This window comes from Colletotrichum truncatum (assembly GCF_014235925.2).
Source record: "Colletotrichum truncatum strain CMES1059 chromosome Unknown Contig_0002, whole genome shotgun sequence".
Classification (NCBI taxonomy): Eukaryota; Fungi; Ascomycota; class Sordariomycetes; order Glomerellales; family Glomerellaceae; genus Colletotrichum; species Colletotrichum truncatum.
The window spans coordinates 189,631-210,358 of NW_027222399.1; the positions used below are offsets into that span (position 1 = coordinate 189,631).

The 20,728-nt window shown below is 49.4% G+C and overlaps 6 protein-coding genes across 6 annotated transcripts; 5 read left to right on the forward strand and 1 right to left on the reverse strand.

The window, feature by feature from the left end:
- Nucleotides 1-1,650: 1,650 nt before the first annotated feature.
- CTRU02_202999 (glucose galactose transporter) lies at nt 1,651-3,440 on the forward strand (the record flags this gene model as incomplete). The annotated part of the gene is made up of 5 exons (XM_036731416.1): nt 1,651-1,795; nt 1,866-1,953; nt 2,158-2,727; nt 2,785-3,116; nt 3,172-3,440. The coding sequence occupies 5 exons, from the start codon at nt 1,651-1,653 to the stop codon at nt 3,438-3,440; spliced, it is 1,404 nt and encodes a 467-aa protein (XP_036576851.1).
- A 1,909-nt stretch (nt 3,441-5,349) lies between these two features.
- On the forward strand, nt 5,350-7,198 carry CTRU02_203000 (berberine bridge enzyme; the record flags this gene model as incomplete). The annotated part of the gene is made up of 5 exons (XM_036731415.1): nt 5,350-5,750; nt 5,814-5,821; nt 5,896-6,098; nt 6,163-6,288; nt 6,350-7,198. The coding sequence occupies 5 exons, from the start codon at nt 5,350-5,352 to the stop codon at nt 7,196-7,198; spliced, it is 1,587 nt and encodes a 528-aa protein (XP_036576850.1).
- A 4,990-nt stretch (nt 7,199-12,188) lies between these two features.
- On the forward strand, nt 12,189-13,121 carry CTRU02_203001 (2,5-diketo-D-gluconic acid reductase; the record flags this gene model as incomplete). The annotated part of the gene is made up of 1 exon (XM_036731414.1): nt 12,189-13,121. One exon carries the CDS (start codon nt 12,189-12,191, stop codon nt 13,119-13,121), a length of 933 nt encoding a protein of 310 aa, XP_036576849.1.
- A 971-nt stretch (nt 13,122-14,092) lies between these two features.
- Nucleotides 14,093-15,266, reverse strand: CTRU02_203002 (carboxyvinyl-carboxyphosphonate phosphorylmutase; the record flags this gene model as incomplete). The annotated part of the gene is made up of 3 exons (XM_036731413.2): nt 14,093-14,643; nt 14,715-14,770; nt 14,833-15,266. 3 exons carry the CDS (start codon nt 15,264-15,266, stop codon nt 14,093-14,095), a joined length of 1,041 nt encoding a protein of 346 aa, XP_036576848.2.
- Nucleotides 15,267-15,795: 529 nt separating this feature from the next.
- CTRU02_203003 (uncharacterized protein) lies at nt 15,796-18,269 on the forward strand (the record flags this gene model as incomplete). Its single annotated transcript, XM_070204125.1, has 3 exons — nt 15,796-16,526; nt 16,593-17,499; nt 17,559-18,269. The coding sequence occupies 3 exons, from the start codon at nt 15,796-15,798 to the stop codon at nt 18,267-18,269; spliced, it is 2,349 nt and encodes a 782-aa protein (XP_070061888.1).
- A 673-nt stretch (nt 18,270-18,942) lies between these two features.
- Nucleotides 18,943-20,625, forward strand: CTRU02_203004 (uncharacterized protein; the record flags this gene model as incomplete). Its single annotated transcript, XM_036731411.1, has 5 exons — nt 18,943-19,136; nt 19,184-19,317; nt 19,369-20,058; nt 20,128-20,381; nt 20,455-20,625. 5 exons carry the CDS (start codon nt 18,943-18,945, stop codon nt 20,623-20,625), a joined length of 1,443 nt encoding a protein of 480 aa, XP_036576846.1.
- Nucleotides 20,626-20,728: the final 103 nt, after the last annotated feature.

Consider the following 20,728-nt stretch of genomic DNA (forward strand, 5'->3'; position numbering starts at 1 on the left):
GCTTGCTCATCCGTACTATCAAGGCCTGCAAGGCTGCCCATGCTGTGTAAGATGATGAGAAAAAAACTTTTGAGTTTTGAGTGGTTGAGCAAAAGTGCTCACTAGTCCAAATCGCGTAACTAGGCCTAGAGACTATTCTCTCGGGCGCATCCACTTACTCTGTTTCTCTGACAGGTTCTCGTCAGCCTTAGAGAAGAACGTGAGCACCGCGTTGGTGATGAAATGTCAACGTTGCACCCACGCGTTGTTAGTGACCATTGACGCTGTGTGCTAACTGCAGCTATGATGAGATTAGTCTGGGCACTCTGCTTTCCACTGCCGGAATTTGGAGAAGAGAACTCGGCACAGGACACCTTCGCAGCGAATAGCCGTAGAGTGGCTGCATCAAGCAACGCCATCCAACGGGCACGGATGGCAGATCGTGCGGCGTCATCCGGCTTGGGCCTGTCACATCCCTCATCCTCCAATGTGAGTTCATATCACAACAGCACCTGCAGTTCGGTTAACATGTCTCCCAGCATTTCGGGTCTGTTCTCCAAATTTCCACATCGCAAATGTGACAACAAGGACAAAATATTTGGAGATGGCGCATGGGGTTTCCAATTGTCGCAGACACGGCTCCTCACAAATGCGCCGCACCATCGGGGAAAACTCTGAGCTCCATTCGGTACATAGTATGCTATCTGTCAGTCTGAAACTCATCCAACTAGCTCAGGTCATAACTCTTATGCAGGCGAATCAAATCACAAGAGGAGCAACATAAATCAAAAGTATCGGGTTATGAAGGTGACATCACTTCTCTACCCCCAGCCCAACCCTGGCAAAGCCCGGGAAGCCTCCGCTTCGTCTCTTTGACCAATAACGGTTGGACATCTCCACGAACCGAGTGTCCTTCGGACCAACATTGCATCGAGCATCCCCATACCCCAGAAACTGCCACTACCAACTCATCCAATCATCACCCTCAACGCTTGTATGTGTGTCCACACCCTTCTCACATGATGCCCGTCTCGAAGGCTTTTGATTCGGGGGATTCCAAGTCGAGACTGGGCACGCCCAGTATGCACCACGAACTCCAAAAGCTCTCCAGAGATCCACATTGTCTCTCTCAACTGGTTCCCCAACCTTCACCCCTCATAATGGATGGGGTGAGAACTTGGGTTTCAGCGACTCAGAGCGCAGCATCCTCACCCCCGCAATCCTCTTCAAACGTTCGTTACCCCAGACTCAAGCCTACATAGTACCATTTTGGCCCCGCATCAGTACCTAAAGTCTTGGATTGTACGCCGTCTTTGCCTCCCTTACGAGGGATTGCCGGTCATGGCAAACTGGGGTAACGTCTCATCGTCAGCGTAGTGCGTCGGTGCCATGGGGAACATCAGGCTCAGATCGACCGAGAGTACGGCCGGTTCGACTTTTTTATAAGCTTTCGTCCGACCCAGTTCCCCCTCGTTCCAAGACCTCTCTGTCTCTGGCGCGCGCACCGAGAAACCTGACGTCCGAGCGACCTAAACGGCTACCACCGTCTGTCAATCTGTCTTGCCACCTCGAGGGTTTGGCTGCGATACAAACCACCATCTTTCGAGTCGCGATCGCCTCTAGCCTCTCTATCCATTATTACAGACAGTCCGAATCAATCGAACTCACAAGATGGGTGTGAAGGAGTTCTTCAAAAAGCGGTCCTTGCGCCAAAAGGATAATGGGCGGACCAACGCTGCTGAGTTGACCTTGAAGGAGTCGCTCTACCCCATTATCCTAGTCACCATCCTCTTCTTTCTTTGGGGTTTCTCTTACGGTATGTCGCAAGTCGCTGTTCGGCCGGGAATCGATCTTGGCTCTTACGATTGCTGACGTATTCGTAATAGGTCTGCTTGACACCCTCAACAAGCACTTTCAAGTTACGCTCGGCATCACCAGAGCTAGGTCTTCCGGTTTGCAAGCCGCTTATTTTGGGTAAGTAATGTCATCTCGTCATGAATCAAGTCCACTTCTGGCCGGTCTAAAAGTTACGACCTACCGACTGATCCCTCCTATCTCCTCCGCACATCCCAAGGATAGCGCAGTAGCGCCTTGAAGAATAATATGCAGAGCAAACACTATCGCGGTCCTAGGAAATATCAACGCAAAAGTCCTCATGTACTGACTTGCCATCTGCAGCGCATACCTCCTCGCGAGTCTTGGTCATGCCGCCTGGATTCTGAGACACTGGGGCTACAAGGCCACCTTCGTCTTCGGCCTGTTCCTCTACGGCCTCGGCGCCATCATCGCAATCCCCTGCATCATCGCCAAGAGTTTCGGCGGCTTCTGTGCCGCGATTTTCATCATCGGCAACGGCCTCGGCTCCCTCGAGACGGCTGCGAACCCGTACATCACCGTCTGCGGCCCCCCCAAGCACAGCGAAATCCGAATCAATATCTCGCAGGCCTTCAACGGTATCGGTACCGTCGTAGCTCCCGTTATGGGATCCTACGTCTTCTTCAACTTTGACGACGAGCGCGCTCTGCAGAACGTCCAGTGGGTCTACCTCGCCATCGCCGTCTTCGTCTGGGCCCTTGCCATAGTCTTTTGGCTCTCCCATATCCCCGAGATTACCGACGCCGACATGGAGTTCCAGGCCTCCGAGACCCATGCCAACACCGATAGCAAGCCTTTCATCAAGCAGTACCGCCTGTTCCATGCGTCTTTTGCTCAATTTTGCTACACTGGTGCTCAGGTTGCCATTGCTGGGTTAGCTCCTGTTTTTCCTTGCCGCTTCTACACCAGGGTTTGCTAATTTTCTCTTAGATTCTTCATCAACTACGTAACTGAACGTCGCGAGAACACCGACAACGCACTCGGTGCCAAGTTCCTCGCAGGTGCTCAGGCAGCTTTCGCAATCGGCCGATTCGTTGGTGTCGGTATCATGAACTATATCAAGCCTCGCTGGGTTTTCCTGGCGTTCCTCTCCAGTTGCGTCATCTTCATTGCGCCGTCCATCACTCAGGTCGGCAACACTGGTATGGCAATGCTGTATGTTGTCCTGTTCTTCGAGTCCATCTGTTTCCCGACCATTGTGGCGCTTGGTATGAGGGGTCTTGGAAGGCATTCCAAGCGAGGCAGCGGCTTCATCATTGCTGGTAAGTGATGCGTATCCAACTATTGACCCTTGGATGAAAATCTGACCTTCTGCAGGTGTCTCCGGTGGTGCTGTGGTTCCTCCTTTGCTTGGCGTCGTTGCCGACAGCACAAGGAACATGGGAACCGCCATGGTTATTCCGCTCGTCTTCTTCGTCTTGGCATGGTCTTACGCCTTCGCTGTCAACTTTATCCCCAGCTACCGCAACGTCGTGGATGCTTTCACAGAGACCGACATTGGTGTTAGGCCTGTTGAAGAGGAGAAGGGAGGAATCGAAGCCGTCGAGGATAAGCAGGCAAAGAACGATATTCCTACCGTGCGTTGATCTGGTTGCGATTGGAGACGAAGTAAGCCAGACAAACTGGTCGTGGAAGGACTTGTAATTTTCCTATGAGATACCACCTTAGTATTCCCGCGTAAACTCAAACCGTGCAACTTGGCTGGTTGAAGTTAATTTGATTGTCTATATTTAACTCAGCCCTTCAAACCCGCTTTTGTCTCGTATATCAAATAAGAGGTGACAACCAATTATGCCGTTTCTTTAGCCTTGATAATTCTTAGCCCCGAATGTGGGCGGGAGGGTTTGTAGAAGTGGCCGAGTTTTGAAGGGGATGAATCGGAAGTTGGAAGAATGCAGCAACGGGCCGTGGCAAGGATTACGTTCCGAATATCACTGAAGAATTCGGGAAGGAATGCCAAGAAGTTCTAGCTTCTGTGTAGTATTCTCGTGCTGAATCACCTATCGCACTAACATGGATCGCCAAGAGTTAGGCGAGAAACAAACTTGCCGTGCCGTATTATAGAATACCCGTGGCTATAAGCTTCGTCATACCCTTGTCTCGGTTTGTATTGTACCTGGCAGGTAGTACGTGTATCGCCGACAACATACCCTTACCTTTACTGTAGATACTTCTTTCTCAAGGTTTCATCAAGGGCACACACTAGGTCGGCTAAGTGAACAAGAGCATATTTAAAAGGTATGGAACCGCACAGACGGCTTATTTTCTGTTCCAACCGGAGAATATGGACATAGCTCTTTCAAGGTCAGTCGACCTGTACTCTGCGACATGATGTAACAAGATCTTGCGTATGAAATAGAAACACATGTCCAACATGCATCCGAAGCCTTTAATGATGCATTTTCACTGGCGACATGGAGTAAGCTGGATCCCAATTATCTTATCACAACTTCACAGTCAGCAAAAAGCTGTGGACAAGCTTGAGAAGATACGGTGAAATTTGAGGAATCGTACGTGTCAGGGATTATTAACGCACCCTAAAGATCGTACACATTGGCATGAGAATGAAAGAGGATTAAAGTGAAGTAGCAGGGAAAATTAGCGGTTCGGCCGACAATCATTTTTGATACCAAGAATGTCAAATGCCCATCATTCAATCTTCTGAGCGCATTTTCGTCGCATGAAATCAATTATTAAGAAGCGATTATCTTCGCGGTCGGTATTGGACTGGCCATTTTGTCTGCCTAAAGACGATCTATAGCCAAGGGTATTCTTTCTATGAGCCATGGTCAAGGAAAGAAATTAAAATGTTAAGCAAAGTGATAGAATAATTGAGCCGTTCGCAAAATTCTATTTGGTAACCATGTTCCTTGACGCGGTGATGTGCTTCGTTCATTAAGTTCTCAGTGTTGAGTAGGAGTAATGTCGTCTCCCTTGTCGTTTCAACAGTGGCACCTCGAAAACGGCATCAAACACCTTTATTTATTAATTCAGTCATATTTGAAAGATTATGGACTCCTGAAATCTCCGACGGTTCTCCTGGTTTTGCTGCAATTGCTCTAGATCTGCCAGGAACGTTGTCGCATGGACGGATAAGGTCACGGACAACAGTATCAGGTGGTAATGGCCATACTACGACGGAGAATACCTAGCTCGTGCACGATGGCGTTCTCTGTGTCGTTGCTTTCCAGGGTCTGGACTGCTATCTTTGTCAAAACCTCGTGGCTAGACTTTTGGGCACGTCCCTAGTCAAGCCAAGCTGAGGCCTTCATGGCACTAACGCAGTTCAGCCCTGCTTTGCAGCTGTCTAAAGGCCATCCTTACCATACAGTCGGTATTCCATCCAAAACAAGTTCGTACATTACTTAAAGGTAGCCACCGACAAAATGGGTTTCTTGTGTCTGGGGATTTCATTGTATAACATCATCTCTCAATTTGTTTCGCACAATATCAACTGCGTGCTCCGTCGAGTCTCTAATCAAAGGCCAAGTTGAGATGTATCTGGCAACGAAACATCGACCATGGAATCAAGATCAGGAGGAGTTCAAGAGAGGCCGCAGATCAAAATACAGCAAGTGGTGGATTGCTGCTATTTCTACTGTTGCGTTCACCACACACTACTTGTTCGGCCCAGCTCCGATGATCAAGCCAGCCCCTGCAACCTTCGAGGCATGTCTCATTGATCTTTGCGCAGGTCGACCTGACTGCGTACGATTCTCCGCACAGAGAGGTTATGAGTTTTATATTAATTGGGCGCGTCCTTTCAACCTCGCGCGCAGCTGTATACCGACAGCTGTTATACGGCCAAAAAGCACGGAGGAGGTAGCAGGAGCCGTCAAGTGTGCCGCGAAGCACGGCATCAAGGTCCAGGCACGATCTGGCGGTCATTCATTCGCGTAAGTATAACTTCCCCAGAATTATAACCATCAGTCTTTGACTGTAACTGATGTATAAGGTAGAAACCATGGTAAGTAAATCCATACTCATCTACAACCTATGGTGCCTTCAACAATGGAGTTTTCTCTGACACTGCTGGATCAGGATTGGGTGGCAAGGATGGAGCGTTGTCGATTGATCTTGTAAATCTTCAGTATGTTGAAGTTAATACAACGGATCCATCGTGGCACGTTAAAGTAGGAGCCGGTACGAGGTTGAGCCAAGTAGACGAGGCTCTTGGTCCACATCAACGCGCATTTCCCCATGGAGTGTGTCCTGGTGTGGGTATTGGTGGCCACGCAACTATCGTAAGTCGGCCTTTCTTGCTCATCTCTATATCTTCGGTTCAACACCAGTCACTGACTTAAATAGGGTGGTCTAGGTCCAATGTCCCGCATGTGGGGATCATGCCTTGATCACATTGAGGAGGTTGAAGTGGTAACGGCAAGCGGTACAGTCTTACGAGCCGATACCATCCACAACTCAGACTTGTTCTTCGTAAGTCTGATTTCTCAGATGACACGTCATCCCATGTAGATCCTAATGATTGATTGTACAGGCTCTGAGAGGTGCCGGGGCTGGTTTTGGCATCATCACACAATTCACCATGAGGACGCATCCGACACCGAAGGAAGTTCTCCATTACACGTATAATTTCCAGTTCAGCCGTCTTACACAGATAGTGGAATTGTTTGACGAGTGGCAAAACCTTGTGGCAGATCCAACCCTCGACCGTAGACTAGGAACTGAGTTTACTTTGTACCCCCTCGGCGCTCGCGTAACCGCCACATGGTACGGCACGAAGGGCGACCTGGAGGCGTCCAAAATACTCGACCGTCTTCCCTCCGGAAATGACACATTTGCTCTCCGCACAGAAAACTGGGGTCAATCACTCATTAACCGCGCCATCGAGGAGGCCCTTCACATATCGGACATACCAAACAAGTTCTTTTCCAAGAGCCTTGGCTTTACCCGAACCGACATCATTCCTAAAGAAAAGATTGCAGACCTTTTCAAGTGGGTTGAGGACCAGAATAAGGGTACTTACGTCTGGTTTATCATTTTCGACGCCACTGGCGGAGCAGTTTCCGATGTGCCAACGGACGCCACAGCTTACGCACACCGTGATAAGTTTATGTTCTACCAATCATATGCGGTCAACGCTCTGCAAAAGAAGAAGGAAACTCGAGACTTTCTGGATGGTTTTCACAACCAGCTGTTGAATGTACTTCCGGGCGACGCACATGGAACTTACCCAGGTTATGTTGACCCAGATCTAGAGCGGCCTCAGGAGACCTACTGGATGGGCAACTTACCAGCACTCGAGAGAATAAAGGGAGAATGGGACCCAAATGATATTTTTCACAACCCTCAAAGTGTTCGGCCTAGAGTATTACGAAATCAATAATACCCATATCTCCCGGCATGAGTGGAGAGCAGCCACGTTTATCAACAATAAACTGATAGATATACCCAAGATATCACTAAAAACATATATTATGATATGAAACTATACATCTCGCTTTATCTACGTTGTTTCGCCAAAGGGAAGTGGAAGTAAGTGATTGTCAACTCTACCTTAGGTTGGTAAGTGCCCTTTACTATTAGGTGAAGTTATATTGGGGAATAGTTCCCTCGCCACCTGAAATTTTTTTTTTTTTTACTTCAGATATAACTTCAGGCGATGAAACCCTTTTATAAAAACTTCTACCACCAACTTGCCTGTACAGAATAGGTTGGATTTCTGATCCTGTTTCTTACCCTTCCAACAACTGCTTCCTTGGCAACGGCTGCTCCGGCCTCGGACCCCGCAGCTGCCCCCGCTGAAGACTACCAACTCACGTCCGGACACGGGCTCTCCACTCTCGCCGAGCTCGGCCTCTGAACCGACGAACTTTTTCCAACCCGAGTTTATCGTGGTCCACTGCCCGACCGACGATACCGCTGCTCTGGCACTCGGGAAGCACGTCACCCATTACTGCGGAGGCGGGCCCATGGTCAAAAGAAGTAACCATTTGAGAGTGCCCAAAAAAAAAAAAAAAAAAAAAACAGCCTCGTGACCCTCAGCAGCACGGCCTCTGCCGCTCCCCGCGGGGAGCATCGTGATGTGCATTTTTCAGAGCCGCCAGTTCCACCTGCACCGTCACGATCCGCAGTGTGGCTCTATTCACATCAGACTTCGGTCGCTGGTAAGATGTAACATCTGCGGCCAGACTCGCTGCAGAAATGTTGCTACCTTAGTCTTAACGTCGACCCTGTGTGTGTGTGTGTGTGAATTTGCTTCTAGAGAGAAATTACTAGATGAACAGGCGTTTGCCGATCCGGTGGGCTGTTTACGATAGGCGATGGCAAAGGTGCAGGATTGGGGACCAAAAATTGGAACCTGTTTCTTAAAGTGAACTTCATTCTATTTTGTCCAAAGGACGTCTCTTCTACCATCCCCCAAGAGCAGGTGCTGGCCGCTGTCATTTTTGCGTATATCGATTTTGGTTTGAGGCAGCACAGCACATTGAAAATTCTGCATCAACCGTAAAGTAATCTGGCAGGTTGGCATGGCCAGGTATCATGCCGATAGAAACGCATCTATTGACCTGTGGAAGTTTGCTGTCGCACGCTGAGCCACCTGAGCCATTCTCAAATAATTTGTTGGGGCAATTTTGAAAAATCTGTTCTTTGCACCGTACACATAATTCTACCTGGCTGGTTAAGCCTGTTGTGAGATTGAAGCCTGCATGCTTCACTTCTACAAAGTCACTCTGTTGAGGTTGTCATTGTCGCAACAGCGTCTTGCGGTTTACATGTCTAGCTCTAACGACACATTGTCGTTTATGAAGCTTTTTCGTCTCGAAGCTAGCTCCTTTCGAGCAAGTTGTGTAGCGGTTATGTCGCTCAAGTTACTCTCATGAGGAGAGTTTGATTCTTAATGATAGAGCTATCAATATAGCATCGCTCGCATTTGCTTAGGCTTTCGAGGCAATGTGTTTAGCTATCTAATGTTTACCAGCTGTACTCCGTATGGAAATCCCAAAAAGGAATTGCGGTTGTGACCCATAATTGAAGGCATCGTGAGTTTTGTTGCCGATGTGGGGTGTCGAGCTCTATCTCAGTTTTCGCCAAATGAAACTATCTTGATTGCTGTTGCTGAGACTCAGATGAATCGAATTTCCTAAACCCGCCGCTCGCTCGAAGCCAGACTGATGCCGATCAAACGAATCTTCACCGATCATTTGAAAAATTTTCTTGCGAGAGGCCTCCACGTCATATTCCGTCATTTCCTCTTGCACCGACTTTTTTTCGTTGAAGCATTTTGGAATTGATGTAGATCAACTCGGACTAATCGCAATACATTGCCCAAATGGAATTTACTTGACCATGCTCCGTCTCGCCGTTTCCGATTGGGATTTTCTCATTAACTTTCATACTGACTCGTGCTATGTCGAGAGTTGATTGATGCTTATCACTATTATTTTGCAATCCCTAACTGGGATCGACCACGGCAGTTGGCGGACGAGCTGCTCGGTCTCTGATGGCCGAGTGAGATGTTTTTTCTTTCACACTAGTAAGAATGACGGGAACAAGCCGTTTCGCAATGCATACAGACGTGTCTATTCCTAGGACGTGCGTTTCGCCATTACTTTCGGCTACCTCGCGGCTGTCAATTTTCCCACTATTCCAGGCATCTCTGGCAAAGAAACCTGCATCGCGCAAGAAACCTGCCTCGTTGCTCGATCTCGATGCATTAAGACGTAATCTTACCGCAGCAGCTAAGCTACGAACGTGAAATCCCTCATGAAACCAAGTTTGACTCTGCAGCCTCGCCAGGGATAGCATACAGCAAAGTTTGAAAATTAGATCGCCGTCCAATGAAGACAAGCGATACGATCACCAAGGCTCTCGTACGAAATCCATTATCAATGTTATGCTGGCGAGGTGGGCCTCCCTGCCCCCTCGTCATCGGTGTGAAGGTCAACACACCGCCAATAATACCGAGTCCTATTGGGAATTTTGGCCTTCATGCACCGTGCTAAGAGGCTGAGAGATGAGGGACATTTTTTCACCTTGCAGCCTGGCTCCACCGGAGATCTTGCCCTCAGCCTGCGTGTTGATACCCCTATCATCATTTCACCGTGAGACGGGGTCCTTGGGTCCCTTGGCCTTAGCGCCCTCCACAATGAGAGGCGATTATCCAGTGAGAAAGTCTGTCTCGAGCCCACAATCACGCCAGGCAGGTTGAGAGAAGGGCGAACGTGCTCGTTGCCTTGGACAAGATCAAAGTAAACTGGAGAATGCGTGGGTCTTTGATAGGGCCTTGTCTCAGGGTGCACAGGCGCGTAGATGGATACCTGTTCAGGTCGTTAGGGGTTTTGGTATCAACACCGTCCGCAAGGATCTCACAGAAGGGCTCTCTACACTACTGCAAGGCGGAGGCGCGGCTTCCTTCACGGCTTTGAAAGATTCCAGAGGAAAATCCGGATATCTCCTGCCGATCTGCTGCCTCAAGAGGTTGTAGGCGCTTCCGACATGCTGGTGCTGGGCTGGCTGGCGGCTTGGCGGACACATGTGAAATTCTATTTTGAACAGCGAATATCAATGGGGCTGAAGGGCAATCAGGGTCTCTGCAGAGAACATCCTTCCTGAATCCTTCGTACATGGCCCAGGAACAGTGTATACTACTATGTACATTGCCAGGCCAAGGGTAGGCCGATTTGGCCGATACGGGACACACACACACACACGGATAACCGCAGATAAGCCTCAAACTTCCAATAGCTTTCAAGCTGTTGCAAACGCACAGATTAGTAGGTTACCAAGAGGCAGCCAAGTCTGCCCAGGCTAAATGAAAAGCGGGCCCTTCCGAACAGTCCCGATAGGGGTCCTGCAAGCTGTATGCCTCCATCTCGCCCTATGTCAACCAAAAGTAAACCCAACCCTCCAATGACATCACGGAGAAGCTGAAACCACGTTCCTGAGTCTCTCACGGCATGGGCCCAATCAGCTATGCGAAGCAGGGATCCATAGGGTCCCAAAAGGGCCCATGCAACCTTGGACGCTAGAACAACTTTTCACCGTATTCTCCAGCGGCTGCGACCGCAAAGGAACATCGATACATGTGATGGCAAAATCGCGACTCGCATCCCGCACCACGCTTGCTCTACATACACGACCAAGATCCTGTCCGGGAACTTTTCGGGCTTCAAGATCCAGTTTATGATGGGTCCCGAGAAGCACCACGTTTTAAGAGACCCACCGTTGTTGTGATGGGTTCGAAAACTTGACGTCATAACAAAGAATTGTCTCTGTCGCTAAGGGCGGCTTCATTTCACATACCTTACCCAGTACAAGAGTACATTTGCGGTGTTCCGTGGAGGAACGCTGGTTCTGCCTCGGGTCTGTCAATAAACGGTATGAGCTGAAACGGCAACCAGATTGTGTCCTCGGAGAAATATACCGAAAGATATTCCTGCATGGTTCTCCAATTTTTTCTTTGAAAAAAAGTTCTCGCGTCTACCGAATGAATACATAACAATTGCGCTCAAGGGGTGAAGATCAATGTATTCGCCACCACCTAAAGAAAAAAAAACTAAAAAAACTTTTAATGAGGCTCAACAATGAGATTTGGCCTTACGGGTACGGTTCAGCCTCACTAAAAGATCAGGACACCATTTCGTCTGATACAAGGCCTGGTATCGATAACACACGGATCGGTTTTGACAGGCAAGTGGGCATTCGGATGAAAACTGAGGCAAACTGAGGCCTACTGAGGCCTTCCCTGTGTGGCCTGTGTAGTACAGTATGCGTTCGCCCTGACTCGGACGTCGCCCATCCGTTCAGCGTCGGCGGAGACACGGCACGTCATCGGCCCATCCCCCGGCGGAGTAACGGCCCAGCGCCGGCGGAGAACTTATACGTCATTGGCTCCAGTATGTGCGGGTCGCTGGCCCAGCGATAACGGGGCATCAACCCAGGACCGTCGAGACAACGGACGGATACCGACTGGGAACCGCCGGCACCGACTCGAAAAAACAAAGAGATACCGACTCAACACCAACGGGGTACCGACCAAGATTCAACGGGGCACTGTCCCCAGCATTCAAACGGGGCATCAACCTAGTAAGGACGGGACATTTACGGCGGGTCCGCCACAGGCGACAAGAAGACGCCATCGGTCCGAAAAAGGAAACAGGAGACCATCCAGAGAGGACGTTCGAAAGGATAAAAAGGACGAGATAAATCTCCTTGAACGGTTTTTTTTTTTGGACTCATCATCACACAGCATTCCATTCAATCTCATCTCATTAAATACCATCAACCGTACTCTTCAAACACATCTTCTGATACCCAGCACACTTCTGCTTTTCGACACACTTCGAATCACCACCTTTTACAACACATTCAAAATGGCCGCTGTTCAGCAATTCGCTACCCGCAAGCCTGAGCTTGGTATGGAGAAGGTTATGCCTACTCGCCAGGACTCTGGTTACGCCTCTCCCTGCGATTCTCCCCGCCTTACCGTCCAGCTCAACGACGGCAACGAGATTCCCCAGATCGCCCTCGGTGTCTACAAGGCCCCCAACGGCCAGGAGACTGAGGACGCCGTCATTGCTGCTCTCGACGCCGGCTACAGACACATCGACTCCGCCGCCAGATATGCCAACGAGGAGGCTTGCGGCCGCGCCCTGAAGAAGTGGCTCGAGAAGACCGGCACTCCCCGCAGCGAGGTGTTCGTCACCACCAAGCTCTGGGATGCTGACCACGGCTACGAGGCCACCTTCAACGCTCTCTGCGACTCCCTGAAGAAGTTCCAGCTCGACTACTTCGACCTCTACCTCATCCACTCCCCCTCCAACGACAAGGAGAAGCGCATTGCTTCCTGGAGAGCCCTGGAGACCGCTCAGCGCCTCGGCAAGGTCCGCTCCATCGGTGTCTCCAACTTCGGTGCCCAGCACCTCGAGGAGCTCCTTGACGAGACCTCCGTCGTCCCCGCCGTCAACCAGATCGAGGTTCACCCCTTCTGCCAGCGCCAGGACCTCGTCGACGTCTGCCGCAAGCACGGCATCGCCATCGAGGCCTACTCTCCTCTCGCTCGCGGCAACAAGCTCGAGGACCCCGTCATTGGCCAGATTGCCGAGAAGTACGGCAAGACCCCCGCGCAGATCCTCCTCAACTGGAACGCCACCAAGGGCAACATCGTCCTCCCCAAGTCTCTCACTGCCCACCGCATCAAGTCCAACTTCGAGTCCTTCGACTTCGAGCTCTCCCCCGAGGACATCACCACCATCGACAACCTCGAGGAGAACTACGTCACCGGCTCTCTCCACAAGGAGGAATAAATTGTCTCTTCCTCTGGCATGTGCTCTAGAGCACACCCTTTTTGTTCGGCACAACCCCCCCGCTGGAACATTCAGCGATTCTACAGCATTCCTCCATCCTGAGAAGGCTACACGATAGCCTTTTGAAATTGCCGACGCGACAATACTTTCGCACGTCGTCCATCCAGGACATTTTAAGGAGTTGATTGCTACTGGCGCAATTTGCGCCCTCTTCCCCCGCCGAAGAGTCTTTTATTTGGGGTTCGGAGTATGGGTTTTGGGAAAATATAGAGATTGTATAGATCTTGAGCTAGACTAGCGTGCTAGACCACAATCAGGTTTACCTGATACGAATTTATGCCTCAATTTTCAATAATCTGCTTCTTCAAATGATTTCAATGTGACATGCCCAGTTCCCTTTTTGCCTGGTGAATTCTGCTTGCTTGCTCTGGTTGAAATTCCCTTAGACGCAAGCACTAGTTCCAGTAACAAGAAAAAGTATGGGCCTGGTTGAAAAATGGTACAGGTTCTAAGCGCAGTGATCGGCTTACAACTTTATCGGTTGTCGATCGCGAACTAGTAGTACCTTGTCGCTTCGCTACCCAGACACGAAAAAAAATTCCTTTGCCGATCTTAAGGCTGATCCTAGGTAGACCCTTAAACCCCTTAGACCCTCGAGAGAGGTGCGGTGCAGCCAGGGCCTTGATAAATCTCAAACGTGTTGACCATCCATGCAACTAAATTAAGAGTTATGTACGTTGTCCAACTATTTTCTCACTGACATGAGGCATTAACTTTGCGACTTCTGTTCGGCGCACAGCATATATTAGTGACTGACACGTTGAAGATGAAGTGGACATGTGAAAATGTTCGACCCACTTATCAGCAAGTGGTTTCTCAACAGCGTTATTAATTTAGAAATATTAGTTAAAGTTTGAATTCAATTGCTCGAGCCCATCAAGATTTTCTTTTTCCTTTTTTCCCTATCGAAGCTAGTTGTTCCACTGATGTCCGTTCGCTCCATTCGTCCTACCCTCATACTGGTAACGTTCCTCCAGTTCAAAGTACTTGTTGAAACCAACGCCTTCACAAACCTCCGCGTAAGAAAGGACGGTCGGGGGTTTGCCAACGGTGAGGGATCCCTTAAGTGCCTCAAGGGTCTCGCGAATGCTCCTCAACTTGGCCGCAACTAGCGTCCATGGGTAGGCGACTCCGCAATATCCAAGCTCTCCGAGTTCTTTGGCGGACAGATTCTCCGTTTTGCCGCCTTCGATGATGTTTGCGAACAACGGAAAGTCGAGGTCTTTGCGCAGGCGAGCCATAGTTTCACGGTCGGGGAGAGCCTCGACGAAGACGGCGTCAACCCCGATTTCAATCGCCTTTCGAGCTCTGGCAAGGGCCTCGTCATATCCGAGAATCAGACTATCAGTGCGTGCCAGGATCCAAATATCCAGCCCATCGTTTCTGGCGTCAACTGCAGCCTGCCACCGGGCGTACGCCTCACTCCTAGACACTACACTCTTGCCTGCGGTGTGGCCGCATCCTAGTTTTAATATTAGTTGTGAACCAAGGACAAGCCTTTTTGGAATTCTTGAAGAGAGTGAATGGGCTTACTCTTCGGCCAGGTTTGATCCTCAATCATGATTCCAGCAGCTCCTGCTGTTGCAAAGCTACCATTTTCAAGTCAGCGTAAAAAGAAAAGTCACAGCTGTGCAAAGGCTGCAAAACATACCCCTCTACGGTCCTTCTAACGTTCATGGGACCTCCATAACCAGTGTCTCCATCGACAATAATTGGTATGCTGGTAACCCTCGCAACCTCTTGCACTTTTGCTGCGACTTCTTGGAACGCGATATATCCTGTATCGGGCAAACCAAAAGCCGACGCCATGGCGTAGCCGGCAAGGAAAAGGACGGGGAAACCGGCCTCCTCACAAAGCCGTGAGCTCAATGCATCGTAGCTGCAGACGTGCGCAACAATCTTTGAAGGGTCATCGTGCGCTTCTTTCATCAACGAGCGCAGCTTAGATGCCTGCAAGGATGGGATACGTCCGCGGGAGCTGTCCAGGTTTATAGTGACCTGTTCTCCGTTTCTCTTGATGTTGGGTAGGCTGCTCGCCTCGAAGTGGAATGGGTAAGGCTTGTTGTTGACGATCGACTTGGACATGATTGCTGGGATGAGTGGAAGGCTGAATTCTGGCTGTGATACTGATATTGCTGTAGCTCTAATCTTTGGGCAACGCGATAATGTCCATGTTATATACAACTGACAAAGCCTCATTAAATATACAGTTTCTATCTAATCCGATCCGATTTTCGGAGCTGCGACTTCTTGTCAACGTCTTGGAGATACAGGGTGTGATGGTGTCTCCGTCTACATCACATGTCTCAATCGCGTCTGTTGCGAGTAAGAGCTCATGTGGGGAAAACATGACCACTCGGATGATGTCAGTGGACCCTGCGAGGACGGACCGACGCGGATAGTCGCGGGGCTGCCTCGGGAATAGTTCTCCCCTCCTCGTAGCAAACATCTGCAACCTTCGTATTCATACCTTTAATTGCGTAATCCGTTGTGCTAGCTTTGCGGGGTAGAGCTACAGGCTATGGTTGCTACATGGATCGTTTATGAGTTGGTTGACAAGCAGGTTAACTATGGTTTCAACTCCATATGATCTGGTTTATTAATAACTCCTACGATGGGTACCGATGAAAGAGCCGAGCCCAGTGCAGAGTCGGCGCCACCCAGCTCTCCACGGTTCAGACGGACCTATGTCGCGTGCGATTCCTGTCGAGCTCGGAAAGTAAGATGTATAGTTGGGGACAATCCGCCTTGCGCGAAGTGCAAACGAGAGCACCGTGATTGCCGATTCGATCGCCGTCCAAAAACAGCAAAACACAGAGATCTACCGAGTTGGGTGGGCGTTAAATCAGCTTCGCAATCAGCCACGTCCCCGACACGCCAGAACAGAGTAGACGCTGGGTCTTCAAGACCTTCTACGGCTTCACCTCAAGTCATTGGACCGCCGGAGCAGGAGGATACACCACCAGAAGCAATCACGCCTTCAACAGCCTCGGAAAGTTACCGCACATGGGCCAATCACTCTTTACAAGACAGCCAGTTGCTTTCCGAGAGAGTCATGTCTAGTTTTGTTACTGGGTCGAATGATGCTCTTGACGTCCTGTCTGATGCGGCAAATTTACTACACAATGCCACTGTCGCTCCTTTCTCTGGGCAACAACCGACTCAGCCGTCTTTTCCAGTACGCGAACTACCGGTTGCAGTCCCTGCTAGCATGCAGACAGGTTGCCAGACCGGAGTAGGGTTCACGATCTTGTCCTTATCTGAGCCTTCGGACGCAACCCTGGACGTATGGGATAAATGTCGATTCGTTCGTCAAGGCTGGTTTACGTCGCAAGAAGCCGTGACATATGTAGATCTGTGAGGTCGCATTTTCGTTTAATGAGCGAGCTCTACGACTGACTTCATGTGCAGATTTTTCAAACATTTGTCACCCCTATCGCCCGTATTAATAAACCAATACAGTCACCACGAGGCACACACAAGTCTCATATGCCAAGAGTCAATGCTCTGCTGCACAATTCTCATGATCTCGTCTCGTTTTTTCATGCTTCCAGGAGCAGGCGGGGTCTCTCGAAGTCACCTTATACACAATCGTCTCTGGCAATTTTGTGAATCTCTCATCAAGAGAATTATCCTCGGACAAGAAAAGGTTTCGACTGCCAAGATGAGGATTATTGGAACAATTGAAAGCCTCCTGCTGATATCCGATTGGCACCCCCGTGCCGTTCACTTTCCGCCAGATACAGAGGGTTGGGACGCCGCTCTTGTTGACACCGAATACGATCGCCAAAACCGTAAACGCACGAACGACGAAGAGCCGCTGCTCCGTTGGCGAAAAGACGTCTTTGAGCCAGCGAAGAGAGCCAGCCGGATGTCTTGGATGCTTCTTGGCCTAGCAACAAACCTGGCACACGAGCTTGGGATCATGTCAAATGATCACACAGTCTTATCCACCTTGGACTCTGCTAGCCGAAGAAGATTCCGAGCACAGAAGCTCCTTTACACATACATGACGCAAACAGCCACGCGGTTGGGCTATCACTCGGTATTTCCGGAGAGTACTACAATTGCTGCTTCCCGATCTTTTATGCGGGATGTAAGCGATGAATCGCAACTATCATGGAATGCGTATATGGACGCATACTTGGAGCTGACCCGCCTTTCAAAAGTAGCATCCTCCATGTTTTTTCAGTCCATAACACACTTGCAAAATGTCCTCCAAAATGACAATTACCCAGATCTCCTAGAGCACTTCTTAGAGTCGCTGTCTAATTGGAATAAAACCTTCGACTCAACTCTCAATGGTCAGACATCCATTGTAGTGTTTTTGTGATGAGATGCTGACACTGGGTAACAGACATTTATGAGCCCCTTAAAAACTCATTGCTTGTTGAATTTTACCATCTTAAAGCTTGCATCGGGGCAATCTCGTTACAAGCAGTTGTGCAGAGGGCCACGGGTTCTGAAGCAAGTAGGACCCATAAAGATGGTCTTGCAGCTTATATGACTGCGCAAGATTCTAAATTCTTGCAAGAGGTAGTATCAGATTGTAGCAAGGTACTTCATATTGCTACTGTTACGCCTTTCAGAGAGCATCTGGCGTACTCACCCGCCCGGATTCGGTTGGGCGTCATCTCTGCGTCTGTGTTCCTGTTAAAAGCAATCAGTATTGGCTCGCCAGCGACGGACGTGCATGCAGCCCTAAACACGTTAGATCGCTGTACAACGACTCTCAAAACATATCCACCTGACGATATGGACTTCGCCATGAGATATGCCGACCTCATTGTAAAACATACTTCACATCTACGTAACAACATGATCTCGGACAAGCAAGTGCAGCCTCCTAGCAACACTATCAGGCGGCATGAACCTGCCAGCTTAGATGAATTCGATCTAACGTTGTCAACGCTCTCTTCTGGAGATATCTTGACCGATAACTCGAAACTGGATCATCATGAATTCTGGAGGGCTTTGCAGTTCGATTCAAGCATAGCTCCATTTGGCGATAACGATGATCAGTTGGCTCAAGGCTTCGATGTCGACTCGCTCAATTTTCTGTGGAATATGCCAGACATTAGCTCATAGCCCAGATACGATCAAGAAAGAAAGTTCATGCTCAAACATTGTGTAACCAAATATTCCGCCGATGCGATGTAAAAACGCCAATAAACATTGCTATTCTTTGAAGAGTCAGTGTATGTTGTTGCTTGTAGGAATTAAGCAGAGTGGGTTCCTATTATTCATTATGTTGCTTCTAGGGTAATATCGTCATGCCTGTGCAGAGAAATGGGTTCCCGCATCGGTCCGCGTCGGTCCGGACAAGCCCGCCTCTCCCCGAGCTGCTCCAACCCGTCTCGGTGACCTTTGGCCCCAATCCCCCCGTACCGTCTAAGCCCGTGTCGAACCCCGCAAAAGAAACTCGACTTACGCTGTGGTCCGCCTTGGTCCGTGTACGTTGCCCTGCACTCATATGTACATACATGCAGACTGCAACAAGACCAAGTAAGCGGGGAAATGGACGCTAATAGACGGAAGCATGGCGGAAGCATGAAGGATTTCCTGGGGTAATCCGGGGTAAAGACGGGGAACCTTGGTGTTGCAGTTGATGTCAGTAGGTGATTTCGTATAAATACGATTATAAATACGATGTGAATATTTCCAGTTTGAAGAGGTGTTAAGTGGCAAGATTTCACTTCTCCCTTGCTTTCTGCAGTCGTCACTTTTCAAACCTAGGATAATCGAAAGCCAATTATAAAAAATGATTAAGACAAGTCAACCAAAAGAAGAGGAAGCTAATTTTCACCATGTGGAGAGAGGGGAAGGTCTCGATACAATAGCGAGTAACCTAGGTCACAGTGGTCCGGGAAGGAAAGCCAGTCCCGAAGAGATCAAGCTGGTCAAACGTTTAGATTGGATCATACTGCCTGTGCTTTGGATCATGTATTGGTTCAAGTAAGTATCTTCACGTTCTTCAACTGTCGTTATGCTAATCAAAACAGCTATCTTGACCGAAATGCAATTACCGTTGCTCGGTTGGACGGCATGGAAGAGGAGCTGAATATGACATCAACCGAGTACCAGACGTGCGTCTCTATCCTCTTTGTGGGTTACATCTTGGGCCAGATTCCAAGCAGTAAGTGATTTCTGACAGTGATCCCTAGCACTGGAAGCTGACTTCAGCTAGATATGTTGATCACACGGATACGGCCTTCCTGGTTCATGGCAGGCGCCATGGCTCTCTGGGCTGTCGTCAGCACTCTGACCGCGATTGCCAAAGACTTTAAAGGATTGCTTCTAACGCGGTTCTTTCTGGGTATTACTGAAGCCCCCTTCTACCCCGGTGCTCTCTATATGCTTGCCATGTTCTATACCCGACAGGAAATTGCGACCAGAATATCCATCCTCTTCACGGCTAACATCTGCGGGACTGCTTTTGCCGGCCTCATTGCCATCGGCGTCTTTGAAATGGACCAGGTCGCCGGTTTGTCCGGCTGGAGGTGGCTCTTCATCATTCAGGGGATCATCACCTTCGTCATTTCAGTTGTCTCCGCTTTCATCCTGCCAAACGAGCCCCTCAACACCCACTGGCTATCAGAAGATGAGAAAATGCTTGCTCATTCTCGCGTAGCGAGAGATACTGTTGAGATACACGAGAACACGAGCACTTTGACAGGGCTTCTAGAAGCAAGCCGCGACCCTCGCCTTTGGGTTCTCGTTTTCATGCAACATTTTCACATGGCAGCAAGCAACTTCAAAAACTTCTTTCCCACGGTTGTTGATACCTTGGGCTTCAGTAGGAACATCACGCTGGTTTTGACGTGTCCTCCTTACCTCGTGTCGGGCGTGATTTCCATTGCTTGGGCCACAAGCTCGGGTAAGTTGGTCAAGGAGACATACCTCGCTTCGAATTGGTCACCATGACAATGCTGATCTGGCACAATAGGACACTTCAATGAGAGGGTTTGGCACATAACAATCGCTAAATGCATAGCAGTACTAGGATTTGTTCTAGCTTGCAGCACCTTGAATGTTGGGGCCCGCTACTTCGCCATGTGCACCTACGCATCAGGAGTCTACGCGTGCAACTCTGTGATCTTGGGTTGGGTATCGAGTACCTGTGGGCAGACGAGAGAAAAGAAGGCCGTTTCTCTGGCTATGGTCAACACCATTGCTACATTGGGTCCTATATATACCCCAGTAAGTCAAAAGCTTAAATGACGTTTTCCCTGTGATGGCGGCGATATAGGCGGTGAAGCTAACAGCGTTGTAGTACCTATGGCCAGCTTCAGATGAGCCCCGATACACCACTGCAATGGCTTCAAGTGCGGCGTTCTCGATAACAGCGGCACTGTTGGCGTGGTTGCTGAGATGGATGCTCATCAAGGAGAACAAGAAGATTCTTCAATCGGGTACAAGAGAGGCACTGCTCTATAGCTATTAAGGACAGGGTATCCGTGTATTCAGACGCCACCATTTAAAGAATACTATTTCCATACAAGTACATGCCTTACATTTCTCATTATTGCCACTTTCTCACTCAAATC